We start from the raw sequence: 13,520 nt of genomic DNA, 5'->3' as shown, positions 1-13,520 counted from the left end.
TCTCTCTCTCTCCCTCCCTCCCTCCCTCCCTCCCTCCCTCTCTCTCTCCTCACAGAGTGTCCCCTCTGCAGAAGTCTGAGATTGTGGACGTTGTGAAGAAGCGAGTGAAAGCCATCACCCTGGCCATTGGAGACGGTGCCAACGATGTAGGGATGATCCAGACAGCCCACGTAGGGGTGGGGATCAGCGGGAATGAAGGCATGCAGGCCACCAACAACTCGGATTATGCCATCGCACAGGTTAGCCGTGTGGTTTCCAGTTGTCCCTCCCTGTTGATAGCTGAGCATGAGAAACCAGAACTCAGCCCCAAGAACTCTCTCTGCCCTGGGAGGTCACCATCTAGATGAACTGCTAGTGTGTGCAGATCTTACTGTTGTCTTGATCTTGAACTGTTTGAGACTCCTTCCTCTGGGTTGGGTTTCCCTGGGCCTCCAGTGGGCCCCACTGCTTTGTCATCTCAGCCACATGCTTTCCTGCCAGACATGTCCCTGGGCCTCCTAAAAATCACCTCTCATCCTCCATTCCTGCTTCTGCTGCGGGGCTTTCTGGTGTGTGTCACTTGCCGAAGAACAGCAGTGCTCAGAACACCGTTCTCTGCCATCCTATCAGTCTTGGCATCGCCCTTCTCCCAGAAGGTACTCACATGCACTGGGCAGGTATTTAAGGTCAGGGAGAAGCAGTGATTTATGGATGTCCCCTCTTGGTAGTTATGGCTGGGTACAACCCCAGACCCTTGCTGTGGGATGAATTGGGGGAGCATGGGCGAGGTGACCACATGGCCAGGAACAATCAGCTTCCTGCAGTCAGGACAAGTTAAGTCCATTCCTCTCTGAACTGAGTGTTGTCCACATAGGTTTGATGTGCTTTGTGATTATCTAACATGAGGCCTAAAGATCCAAGAAGTGATCAACCCTTCAAGATAGCCACTAGATGAAGGGGCAAACCCAACCTCATGACTCCCAGGGGCATATCTGGACTCTCTGGCCTACTAGATCATAGTGGTCTCTGCAGTCACAGGCAAATGCCTGCCTTGCTGTAGTACCAGCTCCGTCCTGCATCCTTAAGTAGTACGCTTTTGATCATGTTACCCTAACTGCTTTATTACAAGGGGCAGTGGCTTTGTCTCCCCTTTAAGCTGAAATTAGGAGCTGCAGAGATAACCCAGCAAACTTCCTGCAGGGCTGTGGTCTGCTCCTCTGCAGCTCAGGACTCCCCAGCCCTGAAGGACGCTGTGTCCATCACTTCTCATGTTTCTCCGTAGCTTGAGGTTCTGCCAGTACAGCAAGGAATGGCCAAAGCCACACAGCTCTGAAGAGTGCCTGCTAATATTATTCCTTTGTTGACTTCAGATCCTTGAGCTGACTCCTAAAGGAGACAGAAGCAGGAGTTCTGATTTTACAGGTGGGAAACATGAAGGTCTTACACATCCAATGACTGACCTCAGGTCTGAGTATATGTCCAAGATCAGAGGACAGCAGACCTGTGTGAACTTGGGGGCCACCTCGCACACCTGCTCAGTTACTTTCCTGAGTCAACTGTGCAGAGGCCTGGGGGACCTAGGCTTCCTGTCCACTGTCAACAACTGGGGATGTTATACACCCCAGCATTATTAAATACTTGAGTTATAACATCATGTGACTGGAAGGGCTCTTAAGAGGTTTCCTAGGAGTTCCAGGCAAATATTTGTCTGCTTCTTTTCTTTAAAATGTCTAGAGAAGGGAGACTCCTTATTGAAACTGCATCCCAATAGGCTGTAGACTCCAATTGCTTTTCTCAGAAGGAGGCATCAAAGAGGCGTGTGGGGGAGCAGAGCTTTCTAAGTCCATTCGGGGCATTTCTTTTACCTCCAGAGTAGTAGTCGGCTCTGCCAAAGTAAGAAAAAGCAGCTATGTGTGTCTAGGTCATGGGTTTTCCTGTTCGTGGTCCTGCCCATGATTGGCGTGGGGGTGCTGATATTTCAGGGCTGAGTTAGTGCTGAGCACGGGACACTAAGCTGCTCTTTCCTTAATGAGTACACCAGAAATGTCACAGTTAAATGACTTCCTCTCCCCCTCATTATAACCATGCCCGACTGAAGTAAATACTGTGTGCTTTTTATCTGTTCACTGTGGTGTGGGTGAATACATTTTTTAATTTCATCTTTGGGGAAGCACCCCATAAGGTGAAGGAAAGACAGATACTAGAAAAGTTCTGCAGTGAGGAGAGCTCTGGTCCTATTCATTGCTGCCTGCCTCATGCTTTACACTACGGCAGTCCCTGGACAGATGACTGGCCACTGTTTGCCACCTGACCTGGGCAGGTGGACTGCGTGGTGCCAATGCAAGTCCACAGCCCTTAGCTCCCCGTTCACCAGAAAACATTCCACCTGCCCCCTATTATCTTCTGTCCCCTGCGTAGCCTTGGGACAGCATTGATTTAAGATATTTCCCATTTTTTCCTGAGAGCAAATCACTGTAACACTCAGGAGGCTTCAGGAAGACTCTAGCAGATGTTCTTTTGCCTGTTGAAACTTAACACCAAGGGCCAGGTCAAGTGTGGGCTTCCTTTGTACTTGTTTAGATGGCTGTTTCATGAGTCCCCCTCCCCTTTGGTATACTTAATGAACTTTGATGGGCAGTCTTATTTTTCCCTGTGCACCCACTTCTGCCATTTTGAAGTCGCCCCCTCAATCTGGAAGTACAAGGTGTCTTCTTGCCCCCTTGGGTGTCTGGCAAAACTCACTTGAAATGGGACTTTCCTAGGATATAATTCTCTTCTCTGGTGCTAATGGAAATTATAATATAGTTTCCGCTCAAAAGGAAAAGTTTTTTTTTTTTTTGTCAGAATCTTTCTTTTCTGTAGTGAGTTAAATCAAATTTCCAGAGTCATCTAAAATTAGCAATTGAGTTTACAAGAGCAAAAGAACTTTTTTTAAGTTTCTGGGATGTTCGCAGTACAACCCAATTATCACTCCCAGAATCTAAGAGCGTTAAAGTGGATTTCCTCTGGGACAGGAACAGGGACCGACTAACACTGTGACTTAGCATGGAGGAGCTAATTGTGTGCACGTATGCATGTGTGTGCACCTGTGGATGTCAGAGGTCAACATTAGATATCATTTTCATTCAGTCTGTCTTATTTTTTGAGGCAGGGTCTTTCACAGAACCTGGAGCTTATCCATGTGGCTAGACCACTTGACTGGCCTGCAAGCCCGAGGGACTCTCCTGTCTCCATCTTTCAGCACTGAGATTTACAGGCACACACCACCATGCCTGGCTTTTTACATGGATGCTGTGAGTCAAACTCAGGTCTTTGTGCTTATAGGGCAAGCACTTTTACCAACTGAAGCATCTTCCTAACCCCTGAGCTCAATGTTTTCATTCAAAGTCAACTATATTAATCTGTTTTCCATTTTTATAACAAAACACCAGAGGTTGCATATAGCTCATGGTTTTGGAGGTCCAGGAGCATGGTACCAGCATCTTTGAGCTCTGGTTGATACCTTCTAGCTGCATCAGAGCATAGTGTCACCATGGGAGTTCATGTGAGGGGGTGGTCACATTGCAAAAAAGGAAGGTAAACAGAGAGGGGAGGGACCAGGCTTGTTCTTTTTTACCAGCCCCCTTCTCAGGAACTACCTGGAGCCCCATGGGAACAAATTTTTTCTGAGAGTAGCAATTGTAATGGTTCTGCTTCTTAAAGGTCCCGCTACCTCTTACAGCACCACACTGAGGACCAAACTTCCAACAAGAACCCTTGGGGAACAGACCACATCCAAACCATTGCAGCCTCCCCAAAGGAAAACTCAAGTATAAGTTTAAGCAAGATTTCCCCTATGTTCATTCTTCCTAGATTATGATATGAAATGAAAAAAAAAAGACGTTGTTTTCCTCCCTTCAAATCAAGGGTCACACATTTTAAAACCTTCTGGAAATAGGAAACAGAAAGCAAAGCTGCTCTCAAGGGAAGCAAAGGAGATTTTAATTTAAGTGGCAGCCAAAAACCTCCTGCCCCAGCAGGGCCCAAGGTCATTGGAACATTTGTGGCTCAGTCTCAGCCTGCAAAAGCCCTTATATCACTCGCACACAGAGCCAGTTAGTTGCCCCTGAATGCACAGCAATAGATAAAGAAGGACTGCATCATGGGGGTAGAAGTGGAAGCAGCGTGTGTCTCTCTGTATCTGTGTGCTTGTGAATCTGTCCACGTGCCTCTATGGGGGTTGAGGGAAGTATAATTGTTTTTAATTTGCAAACTGTCAGTGGGAATGGTGTGCGTGCTCATGTGCATACATAGTTTTTATTTTATTTATTATTTTTATTTTATGTGTATGCGCATATTGCCTGCATTTATGCAAGTGCATGCATGTTGTGCAATGCCCATGGAAGTCAGAAGAGGGTCAGATCCCCTGGAACTGGAGTTTCGGATGATTGTTAGCGGCCATGTGGGTGCTGGGAATCTAACCCAGATCGTCTGCAAGAGCAGCCAGTGCTCTTCACCACTGGACCATCTCTCCAGCCCCATGTCACATCTTTTATTTTTTTTTTAACAAAGCCTCTGTTTATGAGTGTCCCCTGCACATTACTCCTAAGGTCATCATAAAATCGGTGGTGGATTTTGTAGAGGTGTCCCATTCTGATGTCCTTTTCTTCCAGTTCAGATAGTCACTTTCTATTCATAATTAAGACCCTGAAAGGGACTAGCTTATAGAGTCCCAGGCTAGTCAAGGTGAATATGTTTGGGGAAAATAACAGGTCAACTTGAGAGAGTGTCCTTGTTTCCAGCTGCCCTGAAAGCACCATCCTTAGGGAGCATTTTTCTTGAGTGAGCTGAGGATCTAGTTTCCTCTCCCTTCCCTGACTGTTTTCTGGTAATAAGTACACTCTGGTTTTAGTCTTCAATGGCAGGCTGCTCTGAATCTTGTCACTGCCCTTTTCAGTTTTCCTACTTGGAGAAGCTGCTGTTGGTTCACGGAGCCTGGAGCTACAACCGGGTGACCAAGTGCATCCTCTACTGTTTCTACAAGAACGTGGTCCTCTACATCATTGAGGTAAGGAAAGCACTCCCTCCCTTGAAGAGATAGGCTTTTGGGAGAGATATCTTTAAATATTAAATCCATCTCAAGGAAGGTTTTTGTTAATGTAAAATTAAACATTCAGCTAGGACTTACTAAAATCTGGGTTGTGTATAGGCCTTCTTTGAAAGTTGGCTGCACCATGGGACTAGTAATGAGTACCCAAGGCCAGGTGCAACTCTCTTCCCTGCCTATCCGTGCCTTCCTCCTGAGCTTCACCTCAACCCCTCACTCCCATCCTGTGCCCTTCTTCTTTGCCTTTGTTTACCTGGTAACACAGACCATCCCTGTTGCTCACTGCCTCCTCTTGCTGGGTAGCCTGGGACCAGTGTGGTCAGGGCCAGGCAACAGAAGCATCCATCTTTCTTGATGGTGCTGAGACATTTCTTGGTAATCCATCCCATGGTTTTCTTGTCTTGCATGAGCAGGGCCTGATTTCCTGCTGCATTGCTCATGGAAGCTGCTGTTTCCTGAACAGTCCCTCACTGCCCCTGGGATATTTGGATGCTAGGGTTCATGAGACAGAGGTGTGGGAGTGAGCAGGGCAACTGTGAGGAAGCATTTGCCCTACAGTTTTCCAAGATGCTAACTCATATACGAGTGAAACATATGTGCTTGCTAGAGGGCTGCGCCCCAGAAGTGGCGAGGGCCCTTAGGTTTGCTGTTAGTGCTAGTTGCTTCTGTTTCCTGAGAACAGCTCTGCAATAGTGTGACTTTGAGGTTGCCTTGGCACTGGATTGCCAAATGTATTTAGAAAAGAGGAGGTCTGAGGATGTTGCTCAGTGATAGAGCATTTGCTTAGCATGTGCAAAGCTCTGGGTTAGTTCCCCAATCATCATCATCATCATCATCATCATCATCGTCATCGTCATCGTCATAAGAGAGAGGGAAGTGGACTCCTAAGTTAAACTTGTCTACTGTCAGAAGAGACCATAAGAATGTTTAGGCTAGGCATACCTAAAACACATATCCATAATCCAAACACTTGAGATATGAAAGCAGGAGGATCAGGAGTTCATGGCTGGCCTCAGCTACTTAGTGAGTTTGAGACCAAATCAGGCTACTTGAGATCTTGTCTAAAAGGAGGAGGAAGAGAAGGAGGAGGAGGACGAAATGGAGGAGGAGGAAGAGGAGGATCTTTAGAGCAATAAAAAACAATGTTACTTGTGTTTTAATATCTCATATTAATATTTCATAATAGTATGGTATAATTTTTCTATTTTTTTAACTGTCGGTACAAATAATTTAACAGGTGGCTTGCAAATGTAACAGTGACTAGCTACTTCTTCCTTACCTTGTTAACCCTTTCCCAATGAATCCTTCAGGTCAAACACACAGGTTCATGTCACTCATCTGGTAACTAAACTAGAAAGGAGAAAAATTTCCCACATTGTACAAGTTGTTCACTGTAAAAGACTACCCAGCCAAAGGCACAAATGGAGCAGAAATATAGCTTGTGCTTTTCTGTCCTCCAAATCTGCCTAGAAATGGCCATGTATTTTGCTACTTTGCACAAAGGGCAGCTTCTTCGCCCCACCGCAGGCAGGACATGGCTAACTCTGCAGAGAAGATGGCACCTCCTGTGCACCCAAAGCTTGCTATGTGCTAGGACTACCCCAGATTCTTAAAAGAATCTTACAGGTCCTCAGAAGAGACCTGGCCAGTATCCACAAGCCTTGCCTGTTCTTAACTTGAGCATTGAGCCCTCTGTGTGAAAGGTCCTGTCTGCTTACAGTAAACAGTAAGCATTGTTTCTCCAGGAAGAAAATGTATAGCAGAACCTTGAGAGGTTTACAGGCTTTATTGCTATGTGTTTCAGGATAGAGAGGAGGTTCAAATCTATATTTTCAAAAACGACCCGTACTTTGTTTGCCTGTCTTGTTCTTCTGCCCCTGGGAAGAACATGTCCATAATGGTAGAGTGAGTTTTGTAGTCACTATCTTCCTGCTCTCATTTTACAATTCCCCTTTGGCATTTAGAGATGTCTGCCTCCCTCTTCTTAGCCTTTTATTCCCCACACATGATAGGAGTCACTCCTTAGTGTCACTTGGGGTCATAGATAACGGGAGGGAAACTGGGATCCTGATTCCTATGCATATCCCAAGTTTCCCAGTACTCTGTGTTCCTGTAGCTGTTGGTTTTGTACAGCTTCTTAATCTGTTTTCTCTCACCATCAGCAGATTACTGATAGTCTAGACTTCTTATCAAGACGCTCTGCATGGCGCTCCCAACCCTTCTGCTTCTCAGAGCATCTGTCAGGCCCATCTTAGTCATTTACACCTACTATCTTGTTTTTTAACTTCAAGTGGGCTGTGGCTGAGTAGAGTACACATTTGGTCTGTCTGAAAAGTACTGCTTGGAATGAGGACCTAAAACAAAGGCCTCAAATGCAGCTTTTGGCTGTACCCAAGAAACAATTGCTAAATGATCCACTGTAAATGGCCTTTCCAAACGTTCTTTAGAAAGGTAAAAAATATAAAAAGTCTCCACAATCTGTGTCTACTTTTCTGTTTAGTGTTTCTGGGAGATTCTAATTTGGAAACCAAGAAAACAAAACCCTTGACTTGTTCACGGTCAAAGCGTCAACTCAGATAATGCTGATGCCAAATTCCTCCCTGGCACCAGCCTGCACTTTAGATGTAATTTTTCAAGTAGGAAGGTACTGCTTACATACTATTTCAGTGTGTTTTGAACTTCGCTTTCAAAGATTATTCCAAGTTGATTTACACATTTGCAAAAAAAAAATACTAATGATAGCCTAAATTAACTATTTAGTAAGACTAAACACGTTACTTATTTCCCTTAAATGGTTGTCTTGTACCTGAAGGAGAAACTTTCACAATAACAACATGCGTTCATTTCACTCTCGGTTATATTGAAGCAATATAACCAATCATTTAAAAAGATAGTCTCAAAGCAATGCATATACACTTTATGGCTTTAACTGGTATTTTGAGCCTGATCATTATATAACTGAAATTTTCAATGAAGATCATGACATAATGGAATCTTCTATTTGATATGCTAATCTAGAAAAATGGGTTTTTCTAGCCAAGGAGCATATACACTGTTCTTAGTGTTACATGGAAAGTAAGCTGAAGTTCCCACTTCTCACCCAATGCCTTGTATATTATCTGCCCTCACCTTTTCCTCTAAGTTACCCATAAGTGTTTTTGGAGAAATGTCCTCATACTGTGGAATGTGGACTGCAATACATGTTTCCCTTTGAAGCTTATTTGGAAACCATTCTCCATTCCTGTAGATAAACCCCAGGGCAGGCCGTCTTACTGTGTGACTCCCTACAGCCCATTTAGTCCTTCCTGCTTCATTGAGAATTTGTGTCTGTGCTGGTCAGTTTTTACTATCAACTTGACTCAACCTACAGTCACCTGTAAAGAGTTTTGATGAGGACTGTGGGCATGTCTGTAGGGGATTGTCTTGTCATTGATATAGAAGATTGTAGACAGCACCATTTCCTGGGCTGGGCCCTGTGCTGTGTAAGAGTGGATGATGCTAGCTGAATGTGAGGAGCAAGCAGGCAAGGATGTGTCATCTCTCTCTGCACTTTACTGGATGTGATGCTTTAAATTCCTGCCTTGACTTCCCTGCAGTTAAGAGACTATAACCTGGAATTGTAAACCTTCCCTCCCCTACGTTGCTTTTTTGTCAGGGCATTTGTCACAACAGAAATTAAACCAGAACAGCATCCTCCCCAATTGTACCACAGGAAACCTGGTGGAATTATGACTTTCCCTCCCTTTGGCCATTAATGTTTCAAAATGACATTGATCTAGTTAATCTGCCTCACCAGTGTGCCTTGAACAGAACACATACTTGATTTAAGGATCTTTATCTGGGCTGGAGAGATGGCTCAGTGGATAAGAGCTCTGACTGTTCTTGCAGAGGACCTGGGTTCGATTCCCAGCACCCATATGTTGGCTAACAGCTAACTGTAACTCCAGTTCCAGGAGATCTGATACCCTCTTCTGGCCTCCACAGGCATTGTGTGACTTGGGTGTACTTACATACATACAGATAATATACTCATACACATAAAATAAAAATAATAAAATTTTAAAAAGGATCTTTATTTGTACAATAGGTTCTTTGTTACTGACAGATCTTACTTAGTACTTGTTGAATACACCACATAAAATTTATTCAGGCCATAGTAACCATTAGACAAAATAACACACCCTGAGGTTTGATAGTGGCCAGACAACAGATAAAACTAAAAATGGTATGCATCATTTGCCTTCATCCTTTGATACCACCTTAATTTAGTACTTTTGTCTTCCCAATTACTGTACTTTCTCAGCCCTCCGTAACATAGCCAGGATGGGGTTTCTGAAACATATACCTGTCCAGTTCCAGTGGCTGGCTCAGTGTTTGGTAGAGAGTTCCTTAGCAGTACTAGCAGTGAGCCTGCCAATGCGCTGCTGCAGTCAAGCCCTGCACAGTTCCCTGGGGCTCCTGATGACCTGTCCTCTTGCCATGCCATCTGCATGGCCCCCTTTGGCCAAAGGCCCACTCCTCACCAGCTCTGCTCCCCAAGGCATCTGCTTCCTTTGTTTTTGACCAGTGCTGCTGAATTATAATTAACATTCAGAAAGATAAACCCTTTGGAGTATATTGTTGTATTAACTAAAACTGGATTTTTATTAGAAACAAATGCAGTTTTCCGTCTGCCTCTGACTCCCACAGGCGATGAGTGTCACAGAGAGCTTTGGAGAAGGATGGGGTGATGTCTGCACAGAGATGGGAATTCCCAGAGCTGTGCACTTTAAAATCACTAAAACGGTAGACTGCTAGACTTATTTTAGCACAACTGAAATAAATGCTAAAAGGAGAGAAAAGAAGGTTGACACGCCTTGCTGCCTTAGTCACCTTGAGAGAAATGCAGTAGAAGGGCAGATCCCACGAGACGGACCTAGACTTTCATTTTATATTACACCAGTTACATGCTGAGTTTTGTAGCAGCAGTGGATGGGCTGTGCTCAGCTGGTAAAATCCAGTTTGGGACTAGAAGACTGAGATGCAGATGGGCTTCCTAAAGCCAACAGGAGAGAGGGGTCCAGAATGGAAATGAAATAGCAAAAGCATAGAGCGAAGGCTCACTGGTGTATGTGATAGGAACAGCTGAGCTGTTCTGTTGCTTTAAGAAACTGAGATTCCTTTTCCCACTTTGGAACAGGCAAGTTATGTGGTTAAAGTGAAAATTTGTCCGTCGATATGTAGGGCCTCTAGAGGATAAGCAGAAAACTTAGATGTCATTTCATAATGTTAAACCTGGGTCGACCATGACCCTTATATAACTATCTTCCCATATAATTTGTGAACAGAAGAAGGGAGCATAGTTTTTTAAACCCCTTTGATTTTTATAAGGAGGATAGTTTGCCTTAAATGAAAAGTTGAGGGTGAAGAGGTCAGAGAAGGGTACATGGATGTTTTTGACATCCCTGTGGTATCTCCTCAAGAGGAGGCTGACTGTGAATTCTTTAAAGATCACTCAGTTGTTCAGAGTCTTCTAGATCAGGTACACCTTGAAGGACCAGCACCAGCAACATTTTAAGCATTTTCTAGGATGGGTTTTGCCCACGAACTTTCTGAACCCTTGGAAAATGTGTTTTGGGAACAGATTTTTTTTAAATTTAATGATCACGATATTTAAATAGATTAATAGGACCATTACTTGGATGTAACTTATGATGTAAGAGACCATGATAGAGGCATCAAGTAGACTTCGATGTCACATAAGAAAGATGACCACATTACCTTAGAGATGAGACCCAGCTCCTCATGATGCTAGTTGCTGCCCCCTAATAATAAAGAGTAACCATACAGTGAATATTTATGAGGTGGATTATGCAGGATTTGGAGTGTTTGCAATATTTTTGACAATGTGTGTAAGACATTTTAGTGTTTTCTTGTGGCTCATTAAACTGGTATGGGATAAATTCCAGGAATTGGGATGCATATTTATCAGCATGAAGTTCTGAAAATATTACTACTGAATGAAAGAAATTCTAAGACCATAGCAATTCAGACACTAAATGAAGCCATCACCAACAGAATTAAGCCAGTAGCTACTGAAAACCTGTCAATATCTGACAAGCCTCAAGCAAGCAAATAAACCGAAAAACTTCTTCATTATAATACTCCAGAGCATGACCAAATGCTTAGCAATGTTTTGGGCTCTGGGTCTTCGCATTTAAAAAGAAAATAATTTATGGTGGTTTTCTCAGGATATGAGCACTTTGAATTTTTTAACTTAAAAATATATATACATATTCCTTTTAGCTGTTTCATGGCTTTGTGAAGTCACTGGTGGAAGACTTTGGGGTAAATTTTGTTTTAAATGTTAGAATCCATGGAGAATAGATGTCTTAAACTACAATAAAAAATTCATCCAAGCCAGGTCTGTTGATGAAGACTTTGTAATTCCAGCTACTTGGGAGGCTGAAGCAGGAGGGTCACAAGTTCAAGGCCTATTAGGGCTACAGAGTGAGTTCAAGGCCACCTTAGGTGACTCAGTGAGACCTTGTTTCAAAATAATAAATGAAAAGACAACTGGAGATGGAACTTAGTAGTAGAATGCTCATTATCCTGTACAGGGCTCTAGGTTCGGCCCCCTCAGTAACATACACACACACACACATACACACTCCACCCAATATCACTTCCTCTTGAAAATAATGTATAGCTTAAAGATATCTCAAACACATGTTTCAGGGTTCCATAGGTTAAAGTGCTTATTGCATAAGAATAAATACCTGAGTTCAGAATCCTAGCACCCATGTAAAAGCTGCATGTGATAGTGCATGACTGTAACTCTAGTGCTGAGGAACAGGGAGAAAAACAGGTAGCTTTCTATGGTTCCTGTGGCTTGCTGACCCGACAGGCTAGTTGGAATGGTGAGCTGCAGGTTCAGTGAGAGACCTTGTCTAAAAAAATAACGTAGAGAGTGATAAAGACACCCAACATTGACCTCTGACCTCTACACATACAATATATAGGCATGTGCATCCACACATACATGTTCACATATATGAATTTAACACACACATCTGTGTTCCATTCTTTTTTAAAAATGTATTTTTATTTTATGTGTATGAATGTATTGCCTACATGTATGTAAGTGTACCCATGTTGTACAATGCCTGCGGAGGACAGAAGAGGATGGTGTTGGATCTCCTGGAACTGGAATTACAGATGGTTGTTAGCCACCATGTGGGTGCTGGGATTCAACCCAAGTCTTCTGCAAGAACAGCCAGTACTCTTAACCACTGAGCCATTTCTCCAGCTCCTGTGTTCCATTATTGACACTAGAAATGTTATTGTGGTAAAAGACAAAATTCTTTAGAGCTAAGCTTTTTTTTTTTTCTTTCATCTGTGCATCTGCCTTGGTAGAGGTGGCTTTGTTTTTCTTGATATGATTGAGATGAATGGGCATCTGTAAGATTAATGTGAATGTAGTAAGATGCCAGAGTGAACAAAGGTCAGTCTATCAGTGGGCCTTTCAGTAAGGTACGTGGCCCCGTCACCTGTGCAGACTATCCGTTTTCTATCAGAAGCTGTGTGGCCTCTGGTATTCTAAGACTAGCGGATCTAGGCAAGCTCTACCATGATTCCATCTAGCAGAGATGTGCAAGTGAGTGTGGCTTGTATCCCTGGTACCTGTGTGCACAGGGAGCCCTGTGTACACAGCCCTGATGCCAACCTTTCTCAAGAGAATCCCAGTTTATAAAGTCCATGTAAGTACTTGGGTGGTTTCTGTTTTGTGCTAGTAATTGTTGGGTAGTCATTAGAGTTTTCAAAGTGACAAAAGGAAATCATTTAAAAAGGCTTCTCTTTGGGCAACTGGAAAATTAACTTGAAATAGAAACATTCTGAATTCTCCTTTTCTTTCCTCATTCTCCAAGTCAAGTAGTCTGAGTTCAGAGTCCATGCTGTTGAAGTAGAGTGGGGATGCAGATAAGAGGCTGTGACACAGCGTGGTGACTGTTGGCTGGGCACAAGTCCTCTAAGAACTGATGCTTCATGGGGTAGCAATTTGGGTCCTGTGGGTCCCAGGATTGAATGAATTAATATGGGAGGATGAATAGGAGACACATTGAGCAGTGAAAGGGCAGGAAGAGACAGGCCAGCAAGTGTGCAGAGAGAGGCCGGCACCTGTCTTTCTCATTCAGAGTTGATTCCAGTTCTGCGATAAATGTCAAAGTTAGTGGAGGCCTGGGTAAGGAACCCAGAGGGGTTTTGTATTTCAGTTGGAAGATGGCTGTGCAACTAGTTAGCCATGTGCTAAGAATGTTCTCTCAGAGTCCATTTGGTTGCTGCTAGTGGATACAGCCATGGGTTTATTAGCACAAGGTGGAGAGGGGAAGGGGGCAGTAAGGAATCGGACACAAAGTCAGAAAGAGCTGTCTACTGGGATTCCCCAGCAAGAGTCACAGACACTCTGAACCTTATA

At 43.7% G+C, this 13,520-nt stretch overlaps 1 protein-coding gene across 1 annotated transcript in view; it reads left to right on the top strand.

Moving 5' to 3' along the window:
• The window catches only part of Atp8a2 (ATPase phospholipid transporting 8A2), a 604,547-nt gene that overhangs the window by 317,657 nt on the left and 273,370 nt on the right, over nucleotides 1–13,520 (top strand). The window contains exons 25-26 of the mRNA XM_008824989.2: nucleotides 56–239; nucleotides 4,916–5,026. Coding sequence (XP_008823211.1) covers nucleotides 56–239; nucleotides 4,916–5,026 — 295 coding nt within the window. The remainder of the gene's footprint in view (nucleotides 1–55; nucleotides 240–4,915; nucleotides 5,027–13,520) is intronic.

Source organism: Nannospalax galili, unplaced genomic scaffold (assembly GCF_000622305.1).
Source record: "Nannospalax galili isolate Female #2095 unplaced genomic scaffold, S.galili_v1.0 scaffold488, whole genome shotgun sequence".
Classification (NCBI taxonomy): domain Eukaryota; kingdom Metazoa; phylum Chordata; class Mammalia; order Rodentia; family Spalacidae; genus Nannospalax; species Nannospalax galili.
This window is presented reverse-complemented; position numbering and strand designations above follow the sequence as displayed.